The following is a 13647-nucleotide window of genomic DNA, read 5'->3' on the forward strand; positions in this document are numbered from 1 at the left end:
GTTGTGCTTTAAATCATTGGGGCAACATCTTATAGTCCATGGAAGATTTTTAAATCCTAATCAAATATGGAAATAATCTAAAGTTTTGCACCAAAAATGCCCCCAAAAAATTTAAGTCTATAGCCTTAAGTTTGTGTGTTTTTGACATTTTTCCACTTGGCTTAATTTTAATGTGAAAACATATATCAGTACTGGCAGTAATTTAGAATCTTTTTCTAAAGAGCAGGTTTTTTTTTTTTCATTTAAACTGTGAGGAAATGATTTAGGACAGTTCCCTGAAGAGTAATACATAATAAATAAATGGAAAAAATCTTCTTGCAGTTTTGCACCAAAATGACCAAAATATATAAGACTATATATGCCAAACTATATGCACGTTTTTCACTTGCCTTAATTTTGAAAAAAACACGTACACTTGGCCTGTACTAAAATACATTTCTCTCAACAATAGAGTAAAAGGCATAAAGGCATAAAATAACTAAGCTTCGACATGTATGATTTTTAGAATCATTTTTTAATGAAATGCAACACAAATGCAATAAAATTAACATAAATAACTTGTCTAAACAATGCAAATATCTTAGTTGTATTCCCCACAATGTCAAAAAGTACATTAACCCTGCCCCAAAAAATGAATTCCCAGTGGGTCTCATAGTCAGCATGTACAATGAATCCACTTTTTTTCTGAGGCTTGAGCAACATCCTGGCATATTGCTGATGCCAGTGTCACAATATTCAGCATTGAATCCAGTGTTTATGAAAATAACATCTCTTCTTTTATAGACCCAAAAAAGTGACTTCACATGATTTTCACATCTGATTTTGTTTAAAGCTTTTGCTTCTGCAGTGTAACAGCGACAAAGTCGTTTAAAAAGTTAGTCATTCTTAAGAACTGAAAGGCATTTCTGTCCTTCTCCACAAATCTACACTGAACAGTCTTTACAGGCTTGCATATCAAATAAAACAGAGCAAAAACAAATGTATGACAGACAGACAGATAGACAGGAGGATAAAAATAAAAAAACTAATTTTTGGCAAAGCATGAATAAAAAAGTGACGAGAGGCAACATTAAGATTTGATCCGTTTTAAACCACCCTCTCACGCAGGTTCTGATTGTCCTTCATGATCACATGACTTCAGAAGCCTTTAAGTGCCTGAAGTGCCTGTTAATGTGCTGCATCATCCATCCTCACCACGGCACCGCTGTTACCAACACCACCCCCACCGCGGGCAGCAACACCACAAAACACACTGCAGAAACATCGCTAAAACCTCAACCTGTTTCAGCCTTTTTAAAGCAAAATGAAAAGGTAACTGCACCACAATGAGTTAGAACATTGTCAATGATCTTAATTTATATCATCCAACATAATTGCAGGGCTCCCATGCCTTATAATCTATTTACAGTCACTTCATTCATTTCAGTTATTGCAATCTGTAACAAAACCCTAAACGAGGTGCTTTGGTTTGTATTTGGGAAGCCAGATTTTGATCTGTTAGCACACGTACTGTATGGACCTGGCTATACAGTGACCTATTGACTTTCTTACATGTATTGACTACCATAAGAGCTTTTCATACCTTTGTTCTACTCATAATCCACACTGAGGACGACATAAGACGCAAATGAAATCTGAGACGAGGCTCGATGAAAAAAGCAATAGAAGTGTGGAGAACAAAAAAAGATATAAGCAAGTGGAAACAGCCTGTTCCTCATTAGATTCCCAAAAGCTATGCGGACTGTTCGGCCCCAAACTTTGCAGTATAACAACTCCTTATGACCCAGTTCACAGAGAACAGGTCACAGTACAGTGCAGGGATCCTCTCAACCTCTCAAAGCAAAACAATCAACAAAACATATCGGTTCTTTCATTAAAAAAAATAACACAATCAAGAACAATAAAGAGGAATAGAGTTCTCTCTTCATTTATATTATATTTACAGTTTATACCTTTTTATATTTATATATTTATATATATATTTATATATTTAAATATTTACATACATCAAATAAAACAATTTTACAACTATACACCTGAATAAGAAGATACAGTAAGCAAGAGGTACTGAAGTGTATGGCTTGATTGAAAAAAAATCATTTTCTTTTTTTCATTTTAAGAAAAGAAAACAATTAACTTAATTTATTTAAAAAATTCGGTGTCTGGACATTTTTTTAAAAAATCAGTTCCCTGGATGCCCAGAAGACGTCATTAGATTGCCGCTGTTTTGCGGTGGACAGCCCAATCTTGAAGACTTGAAGTGCCATGAAGGGCTTTGAGTCTCCAGGGTGACACCCAGTTCCATCTCTTTTGTGGCAAAATTCTGTACACCCTCACACTCACTCACTGACACTCACTCTCACACACACACACACAATGCCACAGTTTTGGTCCAGTTGAGATACAAAAAAGTCCTTGTGAAGCTAAGATGATTACGATGACCAGTGTAAAGTGAACGCAGCTCTGTTCAGGGTTTCCAGAAGAGCGAATCTGTGTTTCCCGTCTGCTTCAAAACGTTCAGTATAAATAATCCCACTTATAATAAAAACGTCCAGTGCCTCGTTTTCACTGAGAACTTAAATACCATTTCTTGGCTGCTGCTTGTGTGGGGTCTGTGAGGGAGTCACCCACAGTTTTCTCCCCTTCTGAATATCTGAATTTCTGAATATATGTGTTCTGACTGTGGGGTGCTGCCACAGTGACAGTGACTGCAGCTCTAGCTCCCATTCCATGGAGTACTAGTACTGTATAGTGTCTGTAGAGTTCCGGGGCTTGATCTGAGACTCTTCTGAGCACAGCCAATTCGATTGTCAGCCCTTTTATCCAGGATCCTCCTTCAAGGAGGCATGATTTCTCAGTAGTACATCCACATGACGACAGAATGCTAGCAGATGATTGATGCTCCTTCGGCTGTGACCAGCTGACCGCTAGTGGGGTCATATGTTCCAGCCAGGTAGTACAGGTCCTGGCTGCTGCTGCTGCTGCTGCTTGGCTTCCTCATGTGGCTGAGGTGCTCATATTCAGCACGACTAACCACCTGGCACTTATGGGAGATGGTCTGGACGTCATTTTCATCCTCATGGCAGGACTGGTACAGGGCATGCTAAGGAAAAAAGAGGGAGAAAGATTAAGTAAAAAGAATAACTGATAATGTTAAAAATCTTCCGTGGGTCTTATTGAGAAGCTTAAGTAGATGCAGTATTTCACACAAGTGATTACACCTCTCACATTTTGTAAATCTTATTATATCTTTTCATGAAGCAACACTGAAGATATGACAGTTTGTTTTAATGTAAAGTAGTGAGAGTACAGCCTATATAACAGTATACATTTTCTGTGCCCTTACAATAACACCCTCTAAGTGGAAATGGCCAAATTGTGCCCAATTTTGACGTTGTCATAATTTATCAGTGTTGCAAGGTTTCAGGTGTGAATGGGGAGCAGGACAGTTAAATTTGGTGTGTTAGGCACAATTCTCTCATACTGGTCACTGTCTTCTGGTCACTATCTTTTGTTGAGGATTCCCCACAGATGCTCAATAGGGTTTAGGTCTGGAGACAGGGCTTCCACTGCAAGGCAGTTGTTATCTTAGAGGTGTGTTTTGGGTTGTTATGTATGTCACAATATATGTTTGAATTTGGCTTCCAGCTCCAAGAAGCACTCATGTAGCCCCAGCCATGATGCTACTGTAAGCAAGGGGCAGTTTTTCCTGGTACTCCTCACACTTTTTTTTTATTTATAAAAAAAGCCAGCCTCTGAACACATGGAACAACTTCTTTGGTCGACCGTGGTGAGGCCTGTTCTGAGTGGAACTTGTCCTGGAAAACTGCTGTATGACTTTGGTCATTGTGTGTAGCTCAGTTTTAGGTACGCAAACTTCTTATAGCATATGTCATTTTTGTGGAGAGTAATAATTCTGTTTTTCACATCTTCTTGCCATGTATCATGTTGAATAGTGTATCCAGTGACCAGTATGAGAGAATTATACCCAAAACACCGTATTTAACAGTCCTGCTCCCCATTCACACATTTGAAACCCTTACAAATAACTGTTAAAATGTTCACTTAGGGGTGTATTTACTTTTGTTCCCAGTGGTTTAGACATTAATGGCTTTGTTTTGAGTTATTAAAAGGGCACAGCAAATTTGCAAGCTGTACACTGACTACACTATTAAACTGTCATATAATCAGTGTTTTCCCATGAAAAAAATGTAAAACACTTTGTGTACAATCATTTTTAATTTTGGAGAATTTCTATTGGTTCATTCATCACAAAAGCTTGATGACTACCAGATTCACATAAGGTCAAAAAGTACTGTATACTGTTTGGAACATACCTTGCCATCCCGGTGTCTTTTTCCCAGTTTAGTCTCTTCAGGATGATAAAACCACTTCACTTTTACTACCATATTGCTTGCCCAGGATTCCCACAGGCTCTCAATGCGGCCAATATAAGGGAGGTGAGGTCGGCCAGAAGAGAGAAACACGGCACAGTCACCCACTCGGATAGTGTCTTTACCCCGCACAATAGCCTTATAGAAGAGTTTCCGGGCCTTTCCCTTTAGACCCCGTCTCTGATAACAAAGACATACAGCAGGGTTTAAATAATAACACTTACCACACATTTTATTTATTTATTTTTTAATCCATGCATTTTACCTTATTACAGTAACATCCAATGAAGAGACTCACCTGAGTGGGGTTTCCGGACCACTTCCACAATTGACGTGCTGGCAAGAATGAAGAGGAATTTGGTGACCTCTCAGAAGAAGACATCTTCTGCTTTTTGGGAAAGTCCTTTGAGGATTTGGATTGTGCTGTAGACAGCGAGTTGTTGGGGATGTCCTTTTTCTTTTGATGTTTGCTTGAACCATTGTTGACCATGGCCTTTTGGCTGGTGACAGCCATAGATTTGGCACTGAAAGCATGGCGTGGAGGTGCAGATGGTGGGTCTGGATGCTGCTGCTGTTGGAGGACTGTATGACGGGAGGACAGGCATCCCTGCAAGAGAAGTCGAGAAGCCTCCTCTTCATCTGAGCTGTAGGAGGAGTCGTTGTCAGAGGAGCAGACACTAGAACTGGACAGTGAGCCTGAACTTGATGAGCTGGAGGATCCTGAGGATGAAGAAGAGACAGAAAGACGGGAGAGAAAGCGCCCGGTGTTGCGCATTGCCGCTCTTCTAGCGTCGTCATCTTCTTCATCTTCGTCTATGTCTGAGTAGGAGCTCAGGCAGTCACTGTGGCAGTTCAACCCATAATCTGCATACTCGCCAAGACCTAAACCCTGAGATTGCTTCCGCATGCCAGAGGAACCCTTGAGAAGGTGGCTGCCACTCCTCTTGGTGTCCTTCACAGGTAGCATTGGTTGGGAGTAGTCCATATGAGAGGCCAGTTCTCCCATGCCTTTGGTCCCAGATCCTTTCTCTATTCGGCCTGATCGAGATTCAAATTCTGTATTGCCTAGAAGCATAAGTGCTTTTCCATTCTTTGTTTTTGGAGAGGTAACTCCTTCGTGGTCCAGTTTAACCAGGTACTCCCGTCTGTCTCCTGTCCTTTTTCCTCGAACATTTGAGATGCTTTTGTGACCAAGTGATAACCCGGACGATAGTTGCTGATTACCAAAGGATGTATAACCATTAGCAATGCTGCTAAAGGAATCCACCTCAAAGGACGTGCTAAAGATACCTTTAGCTGGAGTGGCCATGGTGGAGCCAAGTAAGGGGCCAAACATGTCTGTGTCCTTCCCTTTCAGAGTTTTCCGGGACAGCCCATTGAACTGGAACAAATCCAAAGAAGGTCTCTTTTTGGACATGGCGACTGCTGGCCAGGTAAGAATAGCAGAGGCACTTCCAGTTACATTCTCATTTGGACATTTCTTTTCTGACAAACTGACAGATTTGGGTCTTCCTGTTAAGACAAAAAACATGAAAAAGGAATAAGCAACCAGTACATTTAGCACTTCAATAAATTATGACCTATTTACATTTGTTAAATTCCTTTGACAAATGCAGTTCTTTCACAGAGACTTGGAACAACAGGCTGAAATCAATATGTCTGAGAACTTCAAATGGAGGTAAATCTGATTCCACTCTTTTGTTGTGCTTTTTCAGATAAGATCTGCTGAGTACAAGTCGTTGGACTGGCACATTTCAGCCTTCAGTTAGTCCCAAGGCATTTTTCTGAACAGTTCAGACAGTCATAACTTAGCCCTCAGGCACCTCTATCCATTTCACATATAGTTTTTACCCCATCAGTCGCACCAGGTTCCTGTTGTTGACCAAACATCAAGTAATGGAGGTTTGTAAATAATCTTATACTGAGAAACTGATCAACTCTGTAAAGACCAACTGGGTAACAATAACCTACATCATCAGTTCTAACCTAATGCAGACTGTACAAACCTGAATGACATACATTAACTGTGGTGTTTGGAATGAAATAAGCTAACTTTCCCCCACTTACCTGGCTTTGCTTTGCAGATGATCTTTCCTGACTCTGTGTTGCCGTGCCACTCTGAGGAAGCATCACTCTGCTGAGAGCTCTTCTCCTGAGTGGAGCTCTTTCGTCTTCTGCGAGTTGGAGAGGTCAGGAGGGCTGGAGATGGCTCTGCACCTGCAGATTACAGATTAAATGTAAGGTTTCATTATACAGTAATGTTTTAGATGAAATATCAGTATTCATCTATTAATTTATATTAAATTTATAGTTGAATTTTAATCCATATGGATTTTCCTTTAAATGACAGAATCAATATACACCGCCAACTTACAGTAGATCTGGTACCCAGGGGGAAGAAGACGGATATTTGGCAGAGAAATCCAACCTCGATCGCCATCGTCAAACTCCACCATGACACAGCCTTCCTTCTGCTCCTCTCCAGGACCACCTGCGCAACAGGTCAAGCATGTAAAGATAATAGAACGAACGAAGAACGATCGATCGATCGATCGATCGATCGATCTATCTATCGATCTATCTATCGATCTATCTATCTATCAAATTAAATTATATTTAATTATGATTTGAGTTAAACATTTTCGAAAATTGTTAAAAGGAAAAACATCTCGTTGACAATGATCACAAAATAAATGAAAACAAGTCAGATGTGCATCAAAAATGACCATAGGTTTCAGTGTAGTCTTGAAAGTTTGTGTTTTTACCTCTCCGCACATAGCCTGGATACAGACACCTGGAACGTTCACTCCAGTATGCACACACTCTTGTTCCATCAGTAAGAAGCTCTACTGTCTCCAGCCGCACATCCAAAACCTGACAAGAACACACCAATAACAATTTAATCAAGCGTGCAACACAGAATATATTGAAAACATTATAAAAACATATTCAGTTATCAAGAGGTTGATCACACATGGATTCAGAATAAACATAAATAAATAGAATAAAATACTCTAGCTGACACTGTGCCATGGCCCCGAAATCCAACACACAAGCTCACACAGAGCGCAGCTCTCACACACCCCTCTGAGCCCGCCCATGGGCAACCCTGTCTCCTGAGAGCTTGTTTTGTGATTTTGTTCCACCGGACACATTTTTTAGTCTGAACTTGGTATCAAAAGACAGGAAATCGGCAATGAATGAATGGGCGTCTGCATGGGAACAATGAAATAAAAGAGGGGAGAAAAAGAGTCTAAATCGATGACTTTATTGTGAAGCTGCCAGCTTCCCTCCTACTACACAGCCTGCCCTGGCATGGGCAAGTGCACTGAGCGCTCTTTCAGGCCAGGCTCAAACGGGGTTGCTGTGGTGAGGGCCCTTTGACGGAGCAGGCAGGTGGGAGATTTAGTCCTTGGCCCAGATCTGCAGGTAGTGCAGTCGGAGGCAAACGGCTGATAAGAGACTGAAAGGCGGCGAGGGAATGAGGAGATAGTGGTGAGCGGGGCGGCTAATGTGTGTTTGCCTGTAGTTATCTGGCCACGGAGGCTCTGAGGTTTTGGATCCGTTAGGAAATGTTTGCTTTCATTAGTGCATTCTCCTGCAGTTTTAGAGGCAGCTGATTTTCTGTCATGCCTGTAAAATCAAGTTAGAAGTCAGTGGGGGAATACATTACTTCTGTCGGTACAGAAACTTGTAATTTCAAATAAAAAAAGGGTAAAAAACACATTAACGTTCACTGTATGTCAATATAAAATATATTTACAAATTGCTTTTCAATGCATGCATGCGGGCCTCCTGCACTGAATGTTAATGAGTTGGTTCTCTTTTTATACAGACATTTCTAGCCAGATGCTGCTGATCGCAATCATTGCCCCCCACTCACTGCACAGTCCACTGTGAGTGGTAATGCCTTCTATAACACATTCCCAGTACACACATGACACTGTGGATTGAGGAATGATAAATGCCTGCACTACTTTAAAATGGAATATCATGTTCCATTCATCTGGCATCCACCATCAGAGCTCAGACTAGTATAATGAGCATGCTGGCTAATGTTTAAACTCACTCACAGATAGATAAGATAATACCTCACAACTTATACAGAATTATACAAAATTCATTTCTCTTTAAATACAAACTATTGCCAACTATCTAATGCACTGACACTGACACCCCCCCGCCCCCCCAACCACAGACACAGATATGCTAGACAGATCAGGTTGCTGGTGAGAACAATGCCAGGCTTACAGGTAGGGTGAGCTGCAGGGGAAGTGTGGTGAAAAGGCTTCAAAGTGTTGAGCATTAAAATACAGCTTGTGCGCACACATTCACTCCAGCTTGAACCCAGACAGTCACTTTTTGTTATGCTTTTTTGAATAATCATGTACTGTAGTGGTTTGTGAATTGTGTGATGACGTGATATCTTTAGATATTTGATGCTCAATCTTTTAAGAAATGTAAGAATTGAGCTTCATCAAATACCTGTCTTTCTAATATGTCAGTAAGCAACACTAGGGGGGGGAGGGCTGAGGGAGACTGGGGAACTGGGCCTGGGATAGGCGGTCCCACATGTCAAAAGCTTGCTCAGGCAGTGAGACGGTCTCTTTTTTCCCCTTCTCCCCATCATGAAACAGAGACGGAGAGAGATGAATGAAAGAAGCAACGCATGTAATGTATTCAAATGAATGCGCGCCAACAAAGCGCTGTTGGTTTACGGTGTATAATCAGCTCCTCTCCCCGACGGCTTAGATAAACTATGCGTGTAAGTGTAACCCACAGCTCGACCCCCCAAATATGTTCATAAATAAATAGATAGATAAATAAATAAATAATAAAACAATAAAATCAACTCCCCCCTGTAAAAATCCTCCCGGGGGGTAAAGCAGAACTAACAGGGACCAGTCGTGTGCTGTAAGCACCTGTAACAGTATATGGAGGGATACAGTAAACTGCTGGTCTGAATTAGGAGCAAGTCTCTAACCTGGAGCAAAACACGGACAGCGGTGCCAAAACATGAACTAGGATCGCCCAGCAAAAGACTGAAACACACACAAACTTCCCAACACACTGTATCTCCACCTTTATTGCAAGCAGATGTTGGAATGTTTCTCTGCTGACGAATTTGTGGTCAATGAGATAAAAAAATTGCAATAAAATGCACATATGTAAAATGCACTGCACGCCTTAAGTCAGGTTTGAACCCCTCGTTAACCAATCATGACAATTTACACAGTAAGCAGCCAAGTAACTGCCTCTCAACGCACACATGCCACACACACACACACACACACACGCAGATGGTCTAACTGCTAGCTTTCTCTACAGAGACAGAGGTAGGCATGTGTGTAAGTCTGTGTTGAGAAGCCTGATATGAGTTCTTGTCAGTTTTGTGTGGCACGAGAGTTTAAAGAGGACTCACCGCTTCCTGAAGCAGCTGTTCCAGTGAGTAGATCCGTGGCCTGTTTCCTCTCTCGCCTTCGATGACAATGCTGTAGCTGTGATCCAGAGAATCAGAGGAAGGAACAGAGAGTAAGACTACTGTAAATACTGTAAGCTTTTAATAGAACGCTCAGTCTCTATTTCAGTGCTGATTGCCCCGTTTCCTTTTCTTTACTCTTTTCATTCTTCAAGTTTTTTCCACTGATGGTACAATACAGACTGCAGTTCAGCCCCATATGAACTTGGAGAGCCTTACATGTCGGGCAGATCCAGCGTGTGCACGTAGGCAGCATACAGCAGCTCATCCTCCTTAGAGATCAGCACTTTCAGCCCATCCCGCAGAGCCTCTTTCGTCAGGACACAGTTAGGCAGAGCTGGACAGAGAATGAAGAGAGAAACACACCAGAATCATACATTTGATTCAGTGGGAATGGAGGTTTTGAGCTACGATGACCTGAATAAATACAAAACACACCTTATGTATAAATTGTATTGTATCTTTAATCTAATTTTGCTCAGCATAGAGTAGGTAATTGTGGAGAGCATGTCTTTATTATCAAAACAGTTTGAAGTGGACTAATATTTTAACATTGACGTCAGCAATAAATTCAGTAGTAAATGACTTAGAAGATCCCTGTCACCCTTCTAATCATTTAATGCAGTGGTTCCTAATTTTGTTCCTGGAATATCTCTGCTCTCACTATCCTGGATCAACTAATAAAGTGCCTAAAAGTTAGCTGATTAGTTAAAAAGGTGTGTTAGGACTAAATAGACTAAATTATGCAGGTACTCTGGGGTATGCTGGGGCACTCCTGGGCTCTAGCTGTAATCACTGACTAAATCTTACACAGCTGATTGGAGGTGTGCTAATGCTAGGTAGCTAACCAGCTTTGTTTATGGATACATTATTAAAGCTAGCTGTTTGCAGAACAGCTTGGAAGCTAACAGATAAGATAAGGTCTATGGACTGTTGTCCAGGTGAAGCAAGCTTAAGTGGTTTTGTTGATTTGAAGTGAAAAATCCTCAACTTTAAAATCAGCAATACTAAGACTTTTTACTGGTATAAAGTAATATAACTGTTTATATTGCGGTACAATTCTTTAACAGTAAAAGTCTATCTATTTTTGACAGTAATGTCCTGTAAAAATAAATAAATAAATAAATAAATAAATATAATATGTAAATAAATATAAAATGTATGGTTGCCAAAAAAAACTATACTTTGAACTTATATATACATTGCATTGCATAGCTGCCAGTAATATACCAAAGTTTATTAGTTAAATGACATTTTTGTACTCATTTCATTACTCTGATTACTCATTTCATATTTATTCCCAAAATGTTAAATAAACAAAAACAGTAAGGCCAACTTAAATATATTATTAACTCCACTAACTCAACTATTTTCTGCCTTACAGGTTAAACAACATATTTTAAGTAAAAATTCTGATTAATCTAAATTGAGTTAGCTCAACTAATATAGTTATACAGTAGGTGTGTTTGCTCACCTGACACTGTATTTCTTTGTTGAGGCTTGTCCTCGGCTTCTTCTTCTTCCTCCTCCTCCTCTCCTTCCGAGAAGCTGCTGTCATCATCCATGCGGAACCCTTCATCTGCCGTAAATCTCTCCAACAGCTGGTTCATGGCTCGTCCTTTGGCCTATTAATGCAGTCAGAAACCAGAGTGAGTGTGAGCATTTGTGTATCAACACATACAAAGAGATTTCCATTACTTATACACTGTCATTCAGAATTCCACATACGGACTATATATATATATATATATATATATATATTACATGATTTATATATATTAATTATTGCCCTTTGTATATACCCATAACATGTTTGTTCTTGTGTTTGTGTGTGTTTATAATATATTCTTGTGAAAGGTTTCGCCACTGCAGGACAAGATGTCTAGTTTTCATTTTACTACTGTGTCTCCAGGGCAAGGCAGAGGTGATGAATGATGTGTGTGTAGGCTTAAGGCTTTGTTCTTTATCTGCTTCCTTGTAGGGGAGCAGGAATTCTCCCCCTCACCGCCTCTGATTGGGCAGGCAAAGTCCTCTTGCAACACCTTGATGATGACCTCACAGAGGCCGAGGGTGACAGCCTTGACGCTTCTGGGTAAATCTTTTCAAAACTATTGACTGTTTTATTTAGACAATGCATGATTCAGCCTGTGAATTAGCAGGCGGCTCCCGTCTTATCTTCATTGTGGGCAGATTTATGAGAGGCTGTGATGGTTGGAAACACGCGAGGTTGCATAATCCCTCTCAGCACGATGAGTTTTTTATGGCTACCATGAGGGCGAATCGGTGAGATATAGGCAGTCATGGCAACAGGACAACAGCGATTGCTGTGTGGTGCTACAGCTGCGTATCTGTGAGCCGCTGTCTCTCTGGATTCTGACCTCCAGTTCTAAATCCACTGACAGGTAGCTTTTCTCACCTGTTGGTTCTTGATCTTTCGGCTCCAGATGATGTCATCACTTTGAGATGAAACGGGTTCGAGCCAACAGCTTCTCCTCTGAAATGATAATAGAGGTCGGTAAAGTTTAAATTAATATGAATCTAGCCATTACTGAAAATAACTTCAGCCATTATACTAGAGTTATTTTCAGGGATCCACTGACCTTTCCAAGGACTACTGTGCCCTTTCTAGTTGTCCTCTCCAGTTGATTTGGGATGTTTTTGAGGACATTGTTAGGATAAACGCTGTTTCCTTGTGAACCGTCCCTCCATCTGAGCCCACTCGATCTCTTCTCCATCGGCAAATGATTCTGGTCTGCACCAACCTGTGCTGGTCTACAGGGAGCTTTCTTCCTCTCCTTCCCTTCCCCCTTGGAAAGTGACATATGCACAAGTCCTAAAAGAAAAAGCAGGAGAGGAGAATGAGAATAGTTACGATCTGGCCTTTGCATTTAATTTGGGCTTGGCCTGAAAGTGTGCAACACTCACCAAGCCCTTGTCTTTCCTTCTTGCTCTTGACTTTCTGACCAGCTTCCAGCTCAACTGTGGGGGAGGAGGAGGGACCACCAGCTTCAGACAGCTGCTCTTTAGAAGATAGATTCTTGATGTCCTCTGGCACTTCTTCGCTGTCATACACGCCATCATCTTCCTCCTCTGTGGGATGAAGGATCGATTTAATGGATTGACATCCCGACTGCACTTCAATACTCAGAGGGCATCGGAGGCAATTACTGTAAAAGCACCGTGATGACTCTTCTCACTGTATGGTTTGTTCGATACTTAGCAAAGTTCACATTATGCGAGTCAAATGTGGCTATAGTTGTCAGCGTCTGCAGGAACTATGACAGTTGCTGAGGCCAAAGCACTGACAGGTTTGACCACTAGGCTTTTACTGACCAGCCAACAACTAGCTGCCCCCCCCCTTTCCCACAACCGCATACTACGCACCTATGCACCTATCCACACACCCACGCTCAAAAGTCACAGATCTCTATTGGCAGGAGCCCACTGTAGACAGCATGTCGCACATAGAGCAGAGATGGCACAGTAGCAACAGTGTCGAGTGTCAACACAGTGCCAACACACTTGTCACTTACAGGGCACTCGTCAACACTCTCGCATGCCTGTGAAATGTGAAAAGGATAACTTTCAGGGTAATTAACACAGCGCCAACAACAAGGCTCAGCTGAACCGCAGGCTTAGCTCATATTAACATTCAGATTCTTTGGCTTCATCCTCACTTCGCTCACTTATACGCCATTATTTCTTGTAAGTGCTGATAAAAGCCACAGAGCAGGTCCGGACTGGGCTTTGGACTGTCCCCTGTTTTTGCCCACA

The 13647-nt window shown here is 41.2% G+C and overlaps 1 protein-coding gene and 1 long non-coding RNA gene across 3 annotated transcripts in view; one reads left to right on the forward strand and one right to left on the reverse strand.

Moving 5' to 3' along the window:
* Positions 1–495: 495 nt before the first annotated feature.
* The window catches only part of bahcc1b (BAH domain and coiled-coil containing 1b), a 111358-nt gene continuing 98206 nt past the window's right edge, over positions 496–13647 (reverse strand). For both annotated transcript variants that reach the window (XM_007259297.4, XM_015608380.3), the window contains exons 18-29: positions 12799–12963; positions 12474–12706; positions 12290–12367; positions 11348–11498; positions 10093–10210; positions 9817–9892; positions 7160–7268; positions 6769–6885; positions 6462–6611; positions 4693–5906; positions 4338–4574; positions 496–3103 (exon numbers count right to left, since the gene is read on the reverse strand). In XM_007259297.4, the coding sequence (XP_007259359.3) occupies positions 2885–3103; positions 4338–4574; positions 4693–5906; positions 6462–6611; positions 6769–6885; positions 7160–7268; positions 9817–9892; positions 10093–10210; positions 11348–11498; positions 12290–12367; positions 12474–12706; positions 12799–12963 (2867 nt within the window). In that variant the 3' untranslated portion in view covers positions 496–2884. The remainder of the gene's footprint in view (positions 3104–4337; positions 4575–4692; positions 5907–6461; positions 6612–6768; positions 6886–7159; positions 7269–9816; positions 9893–10092; positions 10211–11347; positions 11499–12289; positions 12368–12473; positions 12707–12798; positions 12964–13647) is intronic.
* On the forward strand, positions 6497–7119 carry LOC125781203 (uncharacterized). The gene is made up of 2 exons (XR_007424421.1): positions 6497–6631; positions 6745–7119. It is a non-coding gene; the product is annotated as an uncharacterized LOC125781203 (long non-coding RNA).

Source organism: Astyanax mexicanus, chromosome 15 (assembly GCF_023375975.1).
Source record: "Astyanax mexicanus isolate ESR-SI-001 chromosome 15, AstMex3_surface, whole genome shotgun sequence".
NCBI lineage: Eukaryota > Metazoa > Chordata > Actinopteri > Characiformes > Acestrorhamphidae > Astyanax > Astyanax mexicanus.